At 30.5% G+C, this 15687-nt stretch overlaps 2 protein-coding genes across 3 annotated transcripts in view; one reads left to right on the plus strand and one right to left on the minus strand.

Annotated features, from left to right (window-relative positions):
• The first annotated feature begins 2669 nt into the window (after nt 1–2669).
• On the plus strand, nt 2670–12078 carry LOC106462239 (galactose-3-O-sulfotransferase 4-like). The gene has a single exon (XM_022389434.1). It carries the CDS (start codon nt 5445–5447, stop codon nt 6546–6548), a length of 1104 nt encoding a protein of 367 aa, XP_022245142.1. The 5' UTR covers nt 2670–5444; the 3' UTR covers nt 6549–12078.
• LOC106462243 (protein ORAOV1 homolog) overlaps nt 7980–15687 on the minus strand; it is a 24653-nt gene continuing 16945 nt past the window's right edge. For both annotated transcript variants that reach the window (XM_013922143.2, XM_022389435.1), the window contains exon 5: nt 7980–12777. In XM_013922143.2, coding sequence (XP_013777597.1) covers nt 12703–12777 — 75 coding nt within the window. In that variant the 3' untranslated portion in view covers nt 7980–12702. The remainder of the gene's footprint in view (nt 12778–15687) is intronic.

A 15687-nucleotide genomic window follows, 5' to 3' on the forward strand; every position in this document is an offset into this window, starting at 1 on the left:
CAAGTTGGCGCACCAATGGAAAGAGTAGCCGTTGACATTGCTGGTCCTCTGCAACTGTAGCTTTGGCTATTAGTGATTTCTTCCTCAGATTTGGTATGCTATATGAACTGCATTCAGATCAAGGCCGTAACTTCGAATCAGCTGTGTTCCAAGAATGCTGCAAGTTGTTTGGCATACGGAAGACCAGAACAACGCCAGTTCACCCACAGTCTGATGGGATGGTAGAAAAGTACAATTAGACACTGGGACAGGAATTGGCAAAGTTTTGTAATAGCCAACAAGATGACTGGGATGTCTTACTCCCTCCACTGTTGATGGCCTATAGAACAGCAGAGCATGAAGCCACTGGATACACTCCAGCAAAGCTGATGTTTGGTCAAGAACTTCAGTTGCCAGTGGACCTGATAACAAGACGTCCATCCTAATGAAGAGTTGCCTGAGAATGTGTCAGTGTTCGTGAAAGTGTTATCTGAAAGGATGGATGATATTCATCATCAAGTGTGTTCAAACTTGAAAACGTCTGCTGATTCCATGAAGCTGTGTTATGATAAGAAATCTACTGAAGTCAGCTTTGTACCAGGAGACAAGGTGTGGTTGTATAATCCCAGGAAGACCAAAGGGAAGTCTCCTAAGTTGTCTTCTCCATGGGAAGGCCCATATGACATTGTGGATCGTCTCTCAGATGTGACTTTCCAAATAAAATGTGGTCGGCGAGGTAAGCCAAAGGTGATGCATGCCAACAGGCTTTGGCATTATAATGGTCCAGGACATTTCAGTTGGAATGAAGCGAACAACAGAACAAATGACGCTGCTGAAGACGTGTCAACTGAAAAAACCACTGTCGAAGAAGAAACTCTACCCAGTTTTGAGAAGGGAAATAGTGAAGCCCTTGATGAAGTTACTACCACTGATGTGACTGTTACTGATAATAGGACATTTCCTGAGGGAGCAGATGAACCCCACGTGAAGCAGAAGCCAACGAGACAGAGACCAGTACGGAAGAAGATACGTCCTGCAAAATTAAAAGTCTTTGTTGAATTTTAATTTTGTATTTTTAAATTCTGTACATTTAATTAAGTTATCGTTAATTATCTATTGGTTTAATGTAAGTGGCTATTGTTCAGAATGAACAATACTAAGGAAGGAGCAGTGTTACGAGAGCAGAAGTCACGTGGCGCTGGTAACACGTCATGAGATTCTTAAAGGATCTTGACTTTTCCTGGCAACTCTAGTCTTTTCTAGGCGCCCTCTATTTTAGTATATAAGCCCGGCAAATAAAGTGGAGATATAATTGCAGATAGACAGATAATTGAGTCAAGTGTGCGGTAGTGATCATAAGTAAAGTTCGTGAATCATTGTGAATTATAGCATGTGTTTAAGTTAAAGTGACTGTGGAAATTCTGTGTATTGCAAAGTTGTATTGAGAAAGAATAAACTAGTTTTGTTTAAGAAAGGACTTGTATCGCGGAAGTTTCTCGGAAAGAATTTCTACGGGAAATTACCAAACAAGTAGATACGCAACAATAAGTTATATTTGAAAGGTCCCTCAAAGGCTCAGCAGTAATTCTGAAGCTTGTAATACTAAAAATTAGGTTTTTCATATCCGAGGTGGGCATAGCACAGATAGCCCACTACTTTTGCTTTGTGCATGACAACAAACTAACAAAAGTACTTAGCTCTCAATTGATAGTCTGTTGTAAACCAGGTAAAAAAGAAATTCCATGGTCTGTCAACCATTTAATATTTTATTTGCTGCTTCTTGTAGTTATAGAAAAAAGTTATCCAATTCTTGGTTATTTCTCGAATTTAATTTTATTTATTTCTTAAATATGCAGAACTGAGTTTAAGACTCATGCTAAAAAAGTGTTTTTCATAGAATAATTCTTATGATATAGACTATTAATTAAGGGTATTTCTTAATATTTAATATTCTGTAATGCATATCAGTATAAGAGAGATCAATAATCTCAAGCAGAAGTTGGGGAGGACATTATTCTTAGTAGCAATCAGATGAAAGTTTAAGTATGTAAAGAATTCTACAAAAAATATTTTCTCCTTTTAGTTCATCTCTGAAAATTGCATGAATTAAGCATGCAGAAGTTACAGATAGAAATAATTGTATGTAAGATCAGTCACTTTACACCTTCAACTATTTGTTCTAGAATAAATATACAAAATCATTGCTTCTACATGATAGTTATTGATAATGTTTTTAAGTAGTTTATCTTTTTAAATTTGTTTTCAACCAGTATTAGTAAATGAGCTCTAAAACTTAACTTTTCAAAATAATATTTTTACACAAAGTAGTACCCAAAAATAGCCAATAGTAATTATTGAACTTCATCTGGTGCTATTTATCATGTTATTGTAATACTGAGACTGTGCCATTGTTATCATGAATGAAAGCTGATATGTATGAAAAAAAAATCCACCAAAACGTTTCTCAGTAGATAAGCCACAGGAATATAATAATATATTGAATAATAAAAAGTTATGGTTTCTTGAATGTGTTTCTTGCTTATTTATTCAGAAATTTTTACTATTTACTTCTTTGACATGCTTTGTAATGTGATAATTAAATGTAGAAATGTTATCTGTTATAGAATTACATCAAGATTCATCCAAGCTATAATTCTACGCTTCTGTAAGCATAATCAGTTGCTTTTATAACAGTCAACAATAAATTGATAGTATTTAAAGCAGAAAAAATGCATTAGGAATTTCTTTGTGCTAATGTTTTAACATTTTATTCCAGCCTAAGGACTACAAGTTTGAATTTCCAAATCTCTTCCCAGAAGAAAAAAAGAAAGAACAAGATAAAGATCTTGAAGAGTTTGAAAGGAGAAAGAAAGATTTTAAAGAGCAACAAGAAAAACAATGGGATCGCCAAGATGTACCAAACTGGTTTGGATTATGAATTTCTGAACCATTTTTGGATGGTCTTAACATAAAAATAAAAAATGTCATAAACAAGTAGCATTTTGACAGTAATGCATGTAACAGGTAAGATATTATACTGTAAGTTCCTAGAAAGCTTGAACTGTGACAGTGTAATACAAGATAATTTCTTCTAATTCTTTCCTTCTTTTTGAATTCTGTGTGATAGAACAAAAAGTCATTGAAGATGATTATAATTTGCTCTTGTGTTGAAAGGCATATAAATTGAATTAGTACTTTTCAGAGTAGAATAAGCACCAGACAAATTTTTTTTTAAATTCCCGTATAAGTCATCTCAGGAAATAACATGTTTTAGTGTACAAAAATGAAAACATACTTCATTTGTTTTGAAATTAATCAAAATGTTGGAAACGAAAATTAACTCTGTAGAAGAAGCAACTTGTTATTTAGTAATCTGTATAGTTTTCAAGCACTGTTTTTGTAAAAAAAAATGCTGTAACTAGATGTAGTCTATTGTTAATCTATGTAATATGCTTGATATTAAACTAAACCTTTTGCCGTCAGTGGCCTACAACAGACAGAAGTGTAATATGTTGTTGATGCACTCTTCTTTTCTTCATAGAAAAATCCCATATTCAATTAATTAAGTCTTAAAAGTTGCATGTGTGTCATTGTATTGTTTCACCGCACTTGTATTCTAGTGATTATTAAAGAACTCAACTGTACATTATAAACATCACAGATAGTTTATCATCTTATCAGTTTATATATTTCATGAAGCCTTTAAAAGGCTCCCTCAATTTTAGACAGATTTAAATATACAGGAAATTGAAAGTTTTTATTATACTATATATTTGTACACAACACAGATTGATAGTAATTAACATTTATATGTCGATATTTGTCAAAAGAAAACCTATTGATGTTGATTTAGGATATAGCATGCCATTACAAATGTTCATGCATAGATGTTTGAACATAATAAAGTATTTTATATCTTATAATTTACAGTTCTCTTCTTTTTTAAGTAAAATATGTAGACAATTTGAGGAAGATATCTATATCTTTTAGGAATCACACTATGAATTAAATGATGACTTGTTGAAAAAAAAACCCGTTAGTGAGTTCATAAATAGTTTTGTGTGTCATTAACAATAATTAGTAAAGTTCTGAGTTTATTACAAGACAACACTAATGTATTTAATATCAGCAGTTATTCAAATTATTTATCGGATAAAAAAGGCGTTGTTTCAAATGTTTTATTTTCCAAATTGCTTGATAAAACCGAACCTAATCAAAAATCTACCATCACTTGTTTTCCTTATTTTTTATTATGTAAAAAATTTTCTCCTTGATTTGAAACGAGTTTTCCAAACTTTTGTTACTAGTTATTCAGCAGGAATTTTTTTTTATATTTTAATTATACTGAATGGAATTTTTTATTTGAGTATATTCAGGATCGTAGTCTGAGAACCCTGGTATCGCCACAGTGAAACTTATTTAGATTGGATACTTCATCTTAATTTGCAATAAACCTCCTGCTTCACACGAATGTAACCGACCTTTTAGTATGACGTCGTACAATTAAAAATAGTTTCAAAACAATAACAAACGTTGTAAAATGCAGATAAAATAATCAAACCTTCGAATGTATAAAATGCCTGTGATGCAATGTATCACTACGATAACGTGCATATAGGAAGAGTAATACATATTAATTTGTGTTGCATGTACAGCCCGATATAAATAGCGTTAAGCAGGTGTTATTACAAAACGGAATATAGCAACTGGAGTATTCAGAGTTCGTTCACCAAAAGTCTAACTATTTCACACATGTTGTTACGTGTTTATATAAAACTGCTCATACTTAAATTTAGCCTTCATCTTATACACGTCATAATTAGCCTGAGAGGAAAGTTGTTTACAAGTTCGAAGATTCACAAAATGGTATCTTTTCGACCGCAATATATTATAATAGTCATCTTGTCCTCAACCCTACTCTTTTGGAATATAAGCTTGTAAGTATGTACAAGTTCATCACTTGTTTTATCTTGAACTTCATGGCGATTAGTAATGATAATTACATCGAATTTATGATTGTAGAATCTTTGCTTTTAAAAAGGATTAGTGTGCGAGACTTTAGAAATGGTGTTATGTTTGATAGAAAATGCTGCTTAGATTAGTATTGATCGTCGTATTTCATCTCCCATTAAAAAGCTAGTGTGTGTTGCTATTCAATAATATCAATTTTCTAACATTTTTAGAACTTAAGATAGTCATAATAGATCGTAACGGTTTTGTTGTGGGGGTAATGTAGTGCCTGCAGTAGATTAAACGTCGGAGAGGAATGCTATATGTAGTTTTAAATGCGTAATCTACACGAATTTATTTCATCCGCATAATTTCTAAACAAAATAGTGCAGTAAAAGTTGTGTAAAATATGACAGCTATTTTAAAGAAATTGTTGTTATGGCAAAATGCCGAAGTTATTTATCATATTTTCTTAAATTTCTAGGATTGCGTGGAAAGAATTGCATCCCTTGAACATGTTTATTGGCAATCGCTGGAGCGTTTCTCACGAGCGATTGGAAATTCCTAAGAAATGTGTCCCAAAGAAAAATGTTTTTTTTCTAAAAAACCATAAATGTGGATCTGACACGGTTCAGAACATTTTGTTACGTTACGGAGATAATAATAACTTAACATTTTTAATACCAAAGCATGGCACTAGCTTTTGGAATCCAGTTAACAAACCTTTTTCCAGAGAACGCGTCAAAAAGCTCCCGTGGACCATTCTTGGCGATTTTAATATCTTCTGTGTTCACGTTCGATTTGATGCCCATGAACTGCATGCAGTCATGCCTCCTGACAGTGTCTACATTGCAATTGTTCGTGAACCTATTAGTCATTTTGAGTCCACGTACAATTACTTTAGTTTATACAAAAAGTACCATGTGACCTTACGTGATTTCAGCCTTATGAACAAAACTCAACTGCTTCGCAAAAAAATTGGTTTTCGTGAGCGGAACCCTCAGCTTTATGATTTTGGAATTAATGGAACCTACATTCAAGACACTGGTTTCTTTCAGAGGGAAATAAAGAAGCTTGATAAAATTTTTGATTTCGTAATGATCACAGAACTAATGGAAGAGTCTTTAGTACTACTGAAAAATCTTATGTGCTGGGAACTAAAAGATGTCGCCACTTTCAGGAAAAATGTCCGAAGTGATACGTGGAGAGAAAATGACCTCTCGTGGAAGGAGAGAGTTGGAATTAAAACTTGGAATTTCGGCGATGATTTGTTATATAAGTACTTTCGCAATAAATTTGAAAAGAAATTGTCTGAATTTGGGTTGGACAACATGCAACGCGAAATAAAACAACTTCGACAAATCAACAATCAGATATTTCTAGAATGCGTGTCGAACATGGAAGCGAGTTCAACGTTACCTAGACCGTTAAAACACGGATCCGACAAAGTACTGGGATATCGTTTAAAACCAGGGAAAGAAAGGAACCTTAACTGCCTTCAGATGGCAAGGGTTTCAACAAGTTACGTTGGGTACTTGAAAAAAAAACAGTATCGGTGGGTTCGTGAAAAATACAAAATAAATACTAACAGAACACTTTCTAATATTAATTTGAAATAATTATTTACGAAAATCAACAGTTATATTAAGGTTGAAACATGTACAAACAGTACAGAAATATTTAACATTGATGCAGTTTTTCTTATATTAGGTGTTAAAAAATCTTTGAATGAATATTATGTTAACTTCTTTAGTACACATGTTTAGGATTTCAGATGTTTAGAAGTAGATTTCCAAACTGTTTGACTCTGCCTACGAAAAAGTATGGAAAATAATAGTTAAATATAACACAGTTAAGCTACTTCTTCAATGAAGTGTATACTAATGCCAGATAATCTCATACTAAAAGGATGGTTGGATACAATACAAATAACTTTCACAAGATGAAAGTAAAAAAAAAAGGACATTGTACTTTGAAGGAGCTTTGCAAAGTATATTTGTAAACAATAGAAACATTGGTTTGGAATTCAATATTTTCTACATGCTGTTATGAGGAAGTTACCTATAGTAAGACCAAAACTTTTTTTGCCATTCAGATTACATTTCTTAATGTTTTTATTCGTGAAGATTAGATACATTTTTTATGTAAGAAGATTGTACATACATCATCTAGCGGCTAATGTTACTGTTTCCTAGAGGCTTTTACTGGGAAAGAGGGATGTTAAGTTTTTATTATTGAAGAAAGCACAATGATCTCCCCCTACAGAGTCTGAGTGGGAAATGGTACATGAACAATATATATATATATATAGAAGCTCAGATCACCATCTTCTATTAGTTATTACTTGGAAAATGTGTGTTATTTGTTGAGGGAAGGTGGTACATAAGCACTATCTACCAGCTCAAATCATCACTTTCTATAGGTTTTTACTGAGAAGATGAGTATTAGATTTATTATGATAGTAATTATTTATAGTAATTAGTGATCTGAGCTGCTAGATATTATGTTCAATCTTCCTGCATAAAAATTAGTCTGAAAAAACATATGGTAGACAGTTTGTCTGAGTTACTGGACAGGGTGTATATGCTAGTTTCCTTCATTAAAACATGTATGTAACTCTCTTCAGTAAAACATAATCTCCATAACAGCATATGGAAATTATTAATTTGAGTACGTAGGCCAGTATTCATTTGGACAATTCAGTTAAATCCCTACTCTGAAATACCCAACACTTGTCACAGTACCATTTATTGACAGTTATTTATATTACAATTAATTATAGCCTTTCACAATTTTAGTACCACCCCATACAGAAAGAGCTGAAAGGACCTTTCCTGTGGGCAGGAAACAAGAAACACACAATTTTTTTTATGTGTAAAATAAAGCAAAATACACAATAAAGCAGTTAATTTATTAATATAACAAAACAGATATACAACTCTCAATCAAATTAGGTTACCTGTAATTTGATACAAATTTGACAAGTTTATCTAAAACCCATATTTTTTTAAGGAAATATTTTTAAAACTAACACATTTTTTGTCAGCTACAAACATACATAATAAAAGATACTTGAACAAAAATGTACCACCTAACAGTATATATAATACAACTATATTTCTGTTACAAAATACTATGGAGACTACATTTTTCTTATCATAAACAAGAAATTTATATTTGAAATATTTGTGAAGTAACATTATTTGGTCCTGTTGAAAAACAACTTAATAAAAGGCTACAATAACTTTAGATGTTTTTGTGAGTGAAAAGCATTTTGGAATGTAGAGTTAGTAACAAGTTAACTTTCACATACTATGTCTTGAGTAGGAACTGGAATTATATGTACAGAAGCACCAAGCCTCCAGCTTTACTAAGTTTCTTAGCAATATCAAGGTTATCAGAAAAAAATAAGGTGATTAAGATCACACTATAGACATATTTTAAAGCTTTGTATTATAAGTTTTATCTTGTATCTTCAAAAATCTTTAATCAGTCTGGATAGACATTTTCAAATTTTTAATACCTCAGAATATACATGTTTTATCTTAAGAAACAATTTGAAATAAACCAGATGACAGTATCTTTCAGACGCTCACCAAAAGTTTTAGACTTGTTAAACTACCAAAGACCTTTACTGTAGAAAAGCTGAAACTGAATTAAATGTATACATCATCACGATTAAGCTTCGTTGATAAGACACAGAAATGACCAACATTTTTAAGCCTAAGATATAAAACATATTATCAGTGTATATATAAATATTTTCATTAAATAAAAAAGAAGACTTTGAAAAAAAAAACACATATGGAGGGTTTCATAAAACTTAGTAGAAAATCTAAGCATATATCTGTATATTAATGATGTTCTATGCCATTAGTACACATGTACAAAACTGTATATTTTGCAGAAGAAAAAGGTACTTAAGGAAGTTTGACTATGAAAGCATTTTTCAATGTAACCCCTGCTGTTAAACTTACAGTAAAGATAGATTATTTAAAGACCTACTGAATTTGCACACTATAATTACGTCTTTCACTTTTTACTGATTCACTTAACAGTAGTTTCATATTGAATAACTATAGTGAATCTGCTAGGAAGCTTTGACCTTAAACAGTTATGGAAAAGTTACAGTACAGCTCTGTGTAAACTACACATTACTCTGTTTTTATACAGCAACAGGACTGTAGAACCCTTAAAAAACTATGCTATGAATCTTGGACTGGTTCACAGAATAATTACTTTCAAGATATTTTGTAAGTAACTGCTGGAAGTGCAATGGAATCTTTAAACATCACTGGGTTTACACATGTATGATTATGACTATAAAATCCTGATTTAATGTTGTTTAGTTTCTTATATGTTTAATAAAACATTTACAGAATTTCTACTAAGTAATTATATATGTAATTACATGTAGAATAAAAAACAGTAATGTAATTCCTAAATAAAAATTACAGAATAAAAGTTCACTAAAACAAACTCTACCTACAACTATTCATCTAATTACTGTAGGATTCAATCATTTATATCAGCATATGACAGCTTTGAAGAATGTGTTATAATAAAAAAAAACTGGCTCACAATAATGGAAATCATCTACAAGAAAATAATCTTGACATTTTTTGTTGATATATGGATTTTGAAAATAAAATTAAGGCTGGAAGGTATAAAGCAACAATTGTGTAAATGAAGATTCTCTTGACCCAAAAAACAAACCCTATCCATTTTTCATAGCTAATCTTTGAAAATTATTCAGCCCATATACACGTGGGCTACATTTAAAAAAAGTTCTCTCATCAAAAACTGCTACACACAAATATATATTTTATACGTATTGTATACTTTAGTATTAGTTACACAGGCTAAGTAATAATCTATACATTTCTGCACACAATTAATGTAAAACTATTAAAATTTATTGAAACACACACACACACCAAAAAAACCTCCTATAGTTACTTTTTATCCCAAACAGAGAACTTTTTAGGGTCTTTTAAAATATTTTCAATAAATATCTTGCATTTACATAGCTGGCTACACAAATTCAATGTTTTGCAGTCATATGAGATTTGTATATATGTCAGAATAAAAAAAACGAAGCAAACAGAAACCATACAAAATAATTATTTGTATTCTGCAATTAGTACCTTACATAAAATACATGTATTTGTTATAGGTAATGAAAAATCAAATCTTAAAAAACAAGGTATCTAATGTAAAGGTTAAAGCTAAATTTTACACCTGTCTAGGAATTCCCACCTTGCTGTTCTGAAAATGTTTTAAATACAACATATTACATTATTTGCTGACAGAAACAGAATGCACAGTACTTGTTAAATGCAGTATTATCTACAGAAAAAAATAAGGACCTAGTCTTTACGTACTTATCAAAATACAAATATATTATTAAACAAGAGTGTAAGCTTTCAAAACTCTTGTATATAATTTTCAAGAAATCTTAAACAGACTCCATATTTTAGGGCTTTTTCATTTATCACCAGAAATAGAAATATTTTAAAGCTTTTAACTTTTGCAAAAGAATGATCTGTAAAAGATCTTTGTTTTTTAAGAAAGTAAAAGACTTGGCAAAAAAAAAATCTTATTTACCTGATATAAAATTGAACTAATTTTAATCTATACAAAAAATGAAAACTTAAACACCTTTGGTAGCCATATTTTTCATCAAATACATTAGAATAACCATTATTTACCACTAACATATAAATAACATTACTCAGTATCACACAATCATAACGTTACCACATCATTATATCTTTGTAACAGACTATAGGCATATTTTAAATACAACATACATTTCATTACTTTCAATGTAGTTCTTTATGACATGGCTTTTTCCAAAGTTTAATTCAGGTACCTTAATATAATACAAACAAGAAAATATTAGCATGAAATTCAATAATCATAATGTTCAACTTTTTGATTATTAAACGTAGCTTTTTTCAACTGCTATTTTTTTACACAGGTTTTTTATAAGAAAATTCTTTGATACAATGGATTTTTAACTATGAAATAACATTACATGTATGGAAAAAAAGGGACTTTCAGGATTGAAGATATATTAAAATAAGAAAGTCGAATCTTAGTTTCCATTAGTAGCAACTTTTCCACTATTAGAAAGCAAGACATCATAGTTTCTAGCTATGTTCTATAGGTTTTTTGTTTGAGTTACATAAAATTTGTAGTGGGCTTTCTAACTGTAAAAGTTTCTCACTATTAGAAGTCAAGACATCATAGTCTCCTGCTATGTTCTATGTGCTTCTTAGTTCAGTTGCATAAAATTTGTATTGGGTCTTCTAACTGTAAAACTATGATCACTCATCTCAACAAATCAACATCAGCTAAAATAAAGGTTCTAAAACTGTGGTCCATGAACCCCCTTCAGGTGATCAGTGGAAAGGAAAAGTCTCTGGACCCTGGAGCAAACCTGAGACCTTGAAAGTTCAGCTATATAAGCCAGAGGAATATGTATAAATTACATGAAAAAGTCTGTATAGCTTTTGAGTTCAAATGGCAAAAGGTATTCTTTACTTGAGAATTTTGTGCATTGTAAAATAATGACCTGCCAACTGGTTTCTCTCCAAAAGAAGAAAAGTGCTTGTTGAAGCTTTTTCGCAATGGAACATTACGTTCAGATATTAAAAGAAATCCAATATTATTTTTGGATTCTGAGAACTGAAAAATACCTGGAACTTGCAGATAAAGAAGTTTGTTTTCTGAAGCCATTTGTTTCTACATACCAGTGCAAGATGAAATTTTCACCACTTATGGCCTTGAAGTTTAAATACAAAAGCAGAATGAATGCTGAACCTAACATGAGGCAAAAGCTGACAAACATTACACCTAACATTAAAGAATTTTGTTCACAAAAACAAGTGCACCCATCATATTAAAATGTAGAAAGGTAAGTCAGTGGTTAATACTATGATTATAGTGATTTCTATACTCTTATTGCTTCATTAAATTATACTTTTATTATGTGATCTACCAAGCCCTCCCCACCACAAACAAAAATTCAGGTGGTCCTCAGACAAAAACATTTGGGAACACTGATTTGAAACACGTAAGTAATTACATCTGATATATAGTGATTCAAATAAAAAGTAATTTCATTTATTATTTAAAAAAAAATAAAAATACTATCTTTCTTTCAAATTAATTTAAATGACTTACTTTCACACCCTGAGAGTATAGGATTATCAAATGTTTAGGCTACAGATAGCTAGTGACTTTCATGCAAATCAGAGCATGTATAAAATAATTTTCCTAAAATAAATACATATTCACAGTACAATATCACACAAAAAAATATAAATGAAGTTTTTTCAGCCAATATTATTCACACTTGTAGCACATAGAAACTAATAGACACTATGATGCCTTACACATCAAAAGGTTTAAATTTCCTTAAATAATGGTACTGAGACAAAAATTGCACACATTTTCATAAATGGACTGGACCAAAAAATTCTACAAACTTCTATGGGTGAAAAAGCAATTGGCGCATCAAATTTTCTTTTTTTTGAAAAGTTATATTATGACTATGTAGATTTATTTACACAGCTTATACGTGTTTAAAAACTGCACCATATTACTTTACAAGTTTTGTACATTTCAGCCAATAGGATTAAGACTGGAAAATTGAAATGCGGTGATCAATCTGTTCTAGCATTGCTTTCTGGAAAGAAAGTACCTGAAAGTGAAACATCACACCAAATCTCTGAAAATAACAAAAACCTACTCCATCAATATGTTTTAAAATGACATTTCTGGTCGTTCATCTTCAGGTTCAGGATCACAAGAGCTATTGACGTCCAACAGAGATAATACCTAGTTAAAAACACAACATCAATTATTTTTGGTTATACAAAGTCCTTTAAAAGTAAATATTTGCCGTTTTAGGATAAAAGTATAAGAACAATCATTGTCTATGGAACTGGAGTAATAATAAACTTGGTATTCTGAACATTGTTAAATCTTGAAGTCTAAATTCAAGGGAAGTCCAGTTCTATCTACACTTTGATCAACGTGAGTTATTAGGTTATACTAGTTTTGGAGAATTCCACTCCTTATCAGTAACTCTGAACATAAGATAACCAAAGAGAGAAGCTGGACCTATATCATAGTGAAAAGTATCAAAAATATAGTTGGTGTGAATGTGCTTTGTAGTCACTGTGTTGAGTATATATGTTTTTCTACAAAGTACATTCACACTAAAAGTATCTTTAAACTGGAGTAATATTTTAAAATTAATTATTATCTTTATATACACTACAAGGGCCTTGCTATCAAAACCCAAACAATACTGCTAAGAAATAATTTATTAAAAAAATTAATTATAGAGGAATTTCACTTAGAAACCCAGTCCAATGCATACAAACTTTCAATAAATGCACAAATCAATATAAAGAATTAAAATGCATGTACAAACTTTATTAGGTAAATATTCAGCTAATCAAGATTCATTAGCACAAATGAAATGTATCTTTCATTTAAACATAACAACTGTGACACAAATATCTAAACATTAACAATTAGTACAAGCAAAGTAGATTCTTCATTTAAAGATTAGTAGCCATGTTCCACGTGCCACAATCTAAGTCTTATCTAAAATAAACTGATGGGGATCATGTAGACTCAGAGATTTTAGAGCTGGTTAATGAAGTTCAAAAAACCATGCTTAGCTTTCACACTTTAAAAAATCAGCACTTAACTGGAGGTAAACAGTGGTTTGTTTTATTCAGCCTTTGTATTTCACACTTTCAAAAACTGGCAAGTTCAAAAAAGAATATAAAATATCAACTACACACACACACACACATATGTGTATGTACGTGTGTTTTGGAGTTAATTAAATTAACTGACAATTAAGTGTAATGTTTAAAAACATTACATCTAATGTTAAAATAAACAATCAGTTTATGGTTAGAATTATATTATCCCTAATGTTTAATGTTCTGCATTACAAACATGTTATAAAAGTGTTCATAATAAAGATTACCACACCCATACTTTTTGTAAGTAAACAAAAAAGGTGCTAAGTCAGACATATGTTAAAGCAAAAAACAAAACTACAATTTTCTTAACAACCAAACAAATTTTAAGTAAGTATACACTGAGATTTAAAAGTCAAAAACAACTAAGTGAATAAGATCAAAAAAGTAAAGTTTTTCACAAGCTGTTTCAAAAGTGTAAGTTTTAACTATGAGAAAAATAATCTTGTAAATTATCAGGCTTAATTGTTAACTTTAACACCAATATTTAAAACTGATTATTCACAATGTATCTGTTTTGTTGGGAAAAGAAAATCTATCTACTTTATTTCAACACTATTGATTTTATTTTACAATATACAATGCTAAAGGAAACAAGTGTAAAAGTCTTCTATTAAATCATCGCCTTCATAAATAATTAACTAAAACAAGTAAATTTGCTAACTTTTATTTACACAGTTTTTTTATTTGTATCATAGCATACTATTTTCCAGAGGATAACCAACTTGAAAGCGTAAAAGTAAGTTACTTCATTCAAGCCATAATGGGAAGAGCTCAAAACAAGCCTCTTTGCCAAGAAACCCAAGACTAAATCCTGACCACTACCACCATAAAAACAGGAGTTCCCTGAAAATGGTAGTAAATCAACAGCCAAACCAAATGGTAAAAACCTGTTAGTAATAAGCATCTAGTAATGAAAAAGTAGCCAAACAATAATTAGATTAAGGTAATCATACATAGCTATATCCTACTATCCATGACAACATCTTGTACGAGTATCAATGTGTATATACGGAGTACTGTTAGGATGTCTATATCAAAAAGTGAATCAAATGTATTAAAATTACAAAGCTTACAGTAAAAGTGAAGTTTAAATACATCATAACTCAGGTTTATAAATCCAGTTCACAAACAGCTCTTTATGACTGTGAGACATTACACTACCAGCAACATCAAGTTAGGTCCTTAAATAGAAATTACATATCTACAATAGTATATTCATGAATTAAAAAAAGGAAATCAAGATCCTTGTTGTCTTATAATGAATATTTTCAATTTATTTTATCCTCAATTTTCCAGTGTTTATCTTGACAAAAATGTATTAAAGTACATTATATTAATATTGATCAAACAAGACTACACATCATTTTAAAACTTTTTTGTGTGTGTAATGTGTTTGAAGATTGTCCGAGATGTTTTTATTGATACACTTCAGAGAATGATTAATATTAATACTGGTTGATGAGAAGGATAACAACATATTTGTATTGAACACTTTCTCTCAAATATGCATGTTTACTGGTAGGCACCTAGTTTTAAAACATAGTTTAGACTTTAACCCAATGACCACCAGCTACTAACTTTCTGTGTAGCCAACGTAAGTCTTGCTATATCTCATTCCAACAATAAAACTAGTGGATGAAATTGTTTGAAACTTCATAAGAACTTAGATAAATGTAGGTAGTTTAAGTAACATAAAGCCTGTTACTTTTGATAAATTTAGTTTTTTTGCATTATGATCTTTAATATCTTGAAAATTACATTAGGAAAAAAAATAATTACAATATTTATATATGTTCCAGCTTTGAACTTATTACTTTTTATGTGTTAGTACATTATTTTGAAATCCCCAAAAATTTGTATCATCCATAAAATGCAAATTTTATCTTTTTTTTTTTAATAATCATGTACTCTCCTTATGGTTTCAAGTAATATACAAGACCCAAAAATAATATTTGTAAATAAA

This window comes from Limulus polyphemus, unplaced genomic scaffold, assembly GCF_000517525.1.
Source record: "Limulus polyphemus unplaced genomic scaffold, Limulus_polyphemus-2.1.2 Scaffold1124, whole genome shotgun sequence".
Classification (NCBI taxonomy): Eukaryota; Metazoa; Arthropoda; class Merostomata; order Xiphosura; family Limulidae; genus Limulus; species Limulus polyphemus.

Coding starts and splice junctions, on each gene's coding strand:
- LOC106462239 (XM_022389434.1), top strand. CDS start 5,445: ATGTTTATTGGCAATCGCTGGAGCGTTTCTCACGAGCGATTGGAAATT.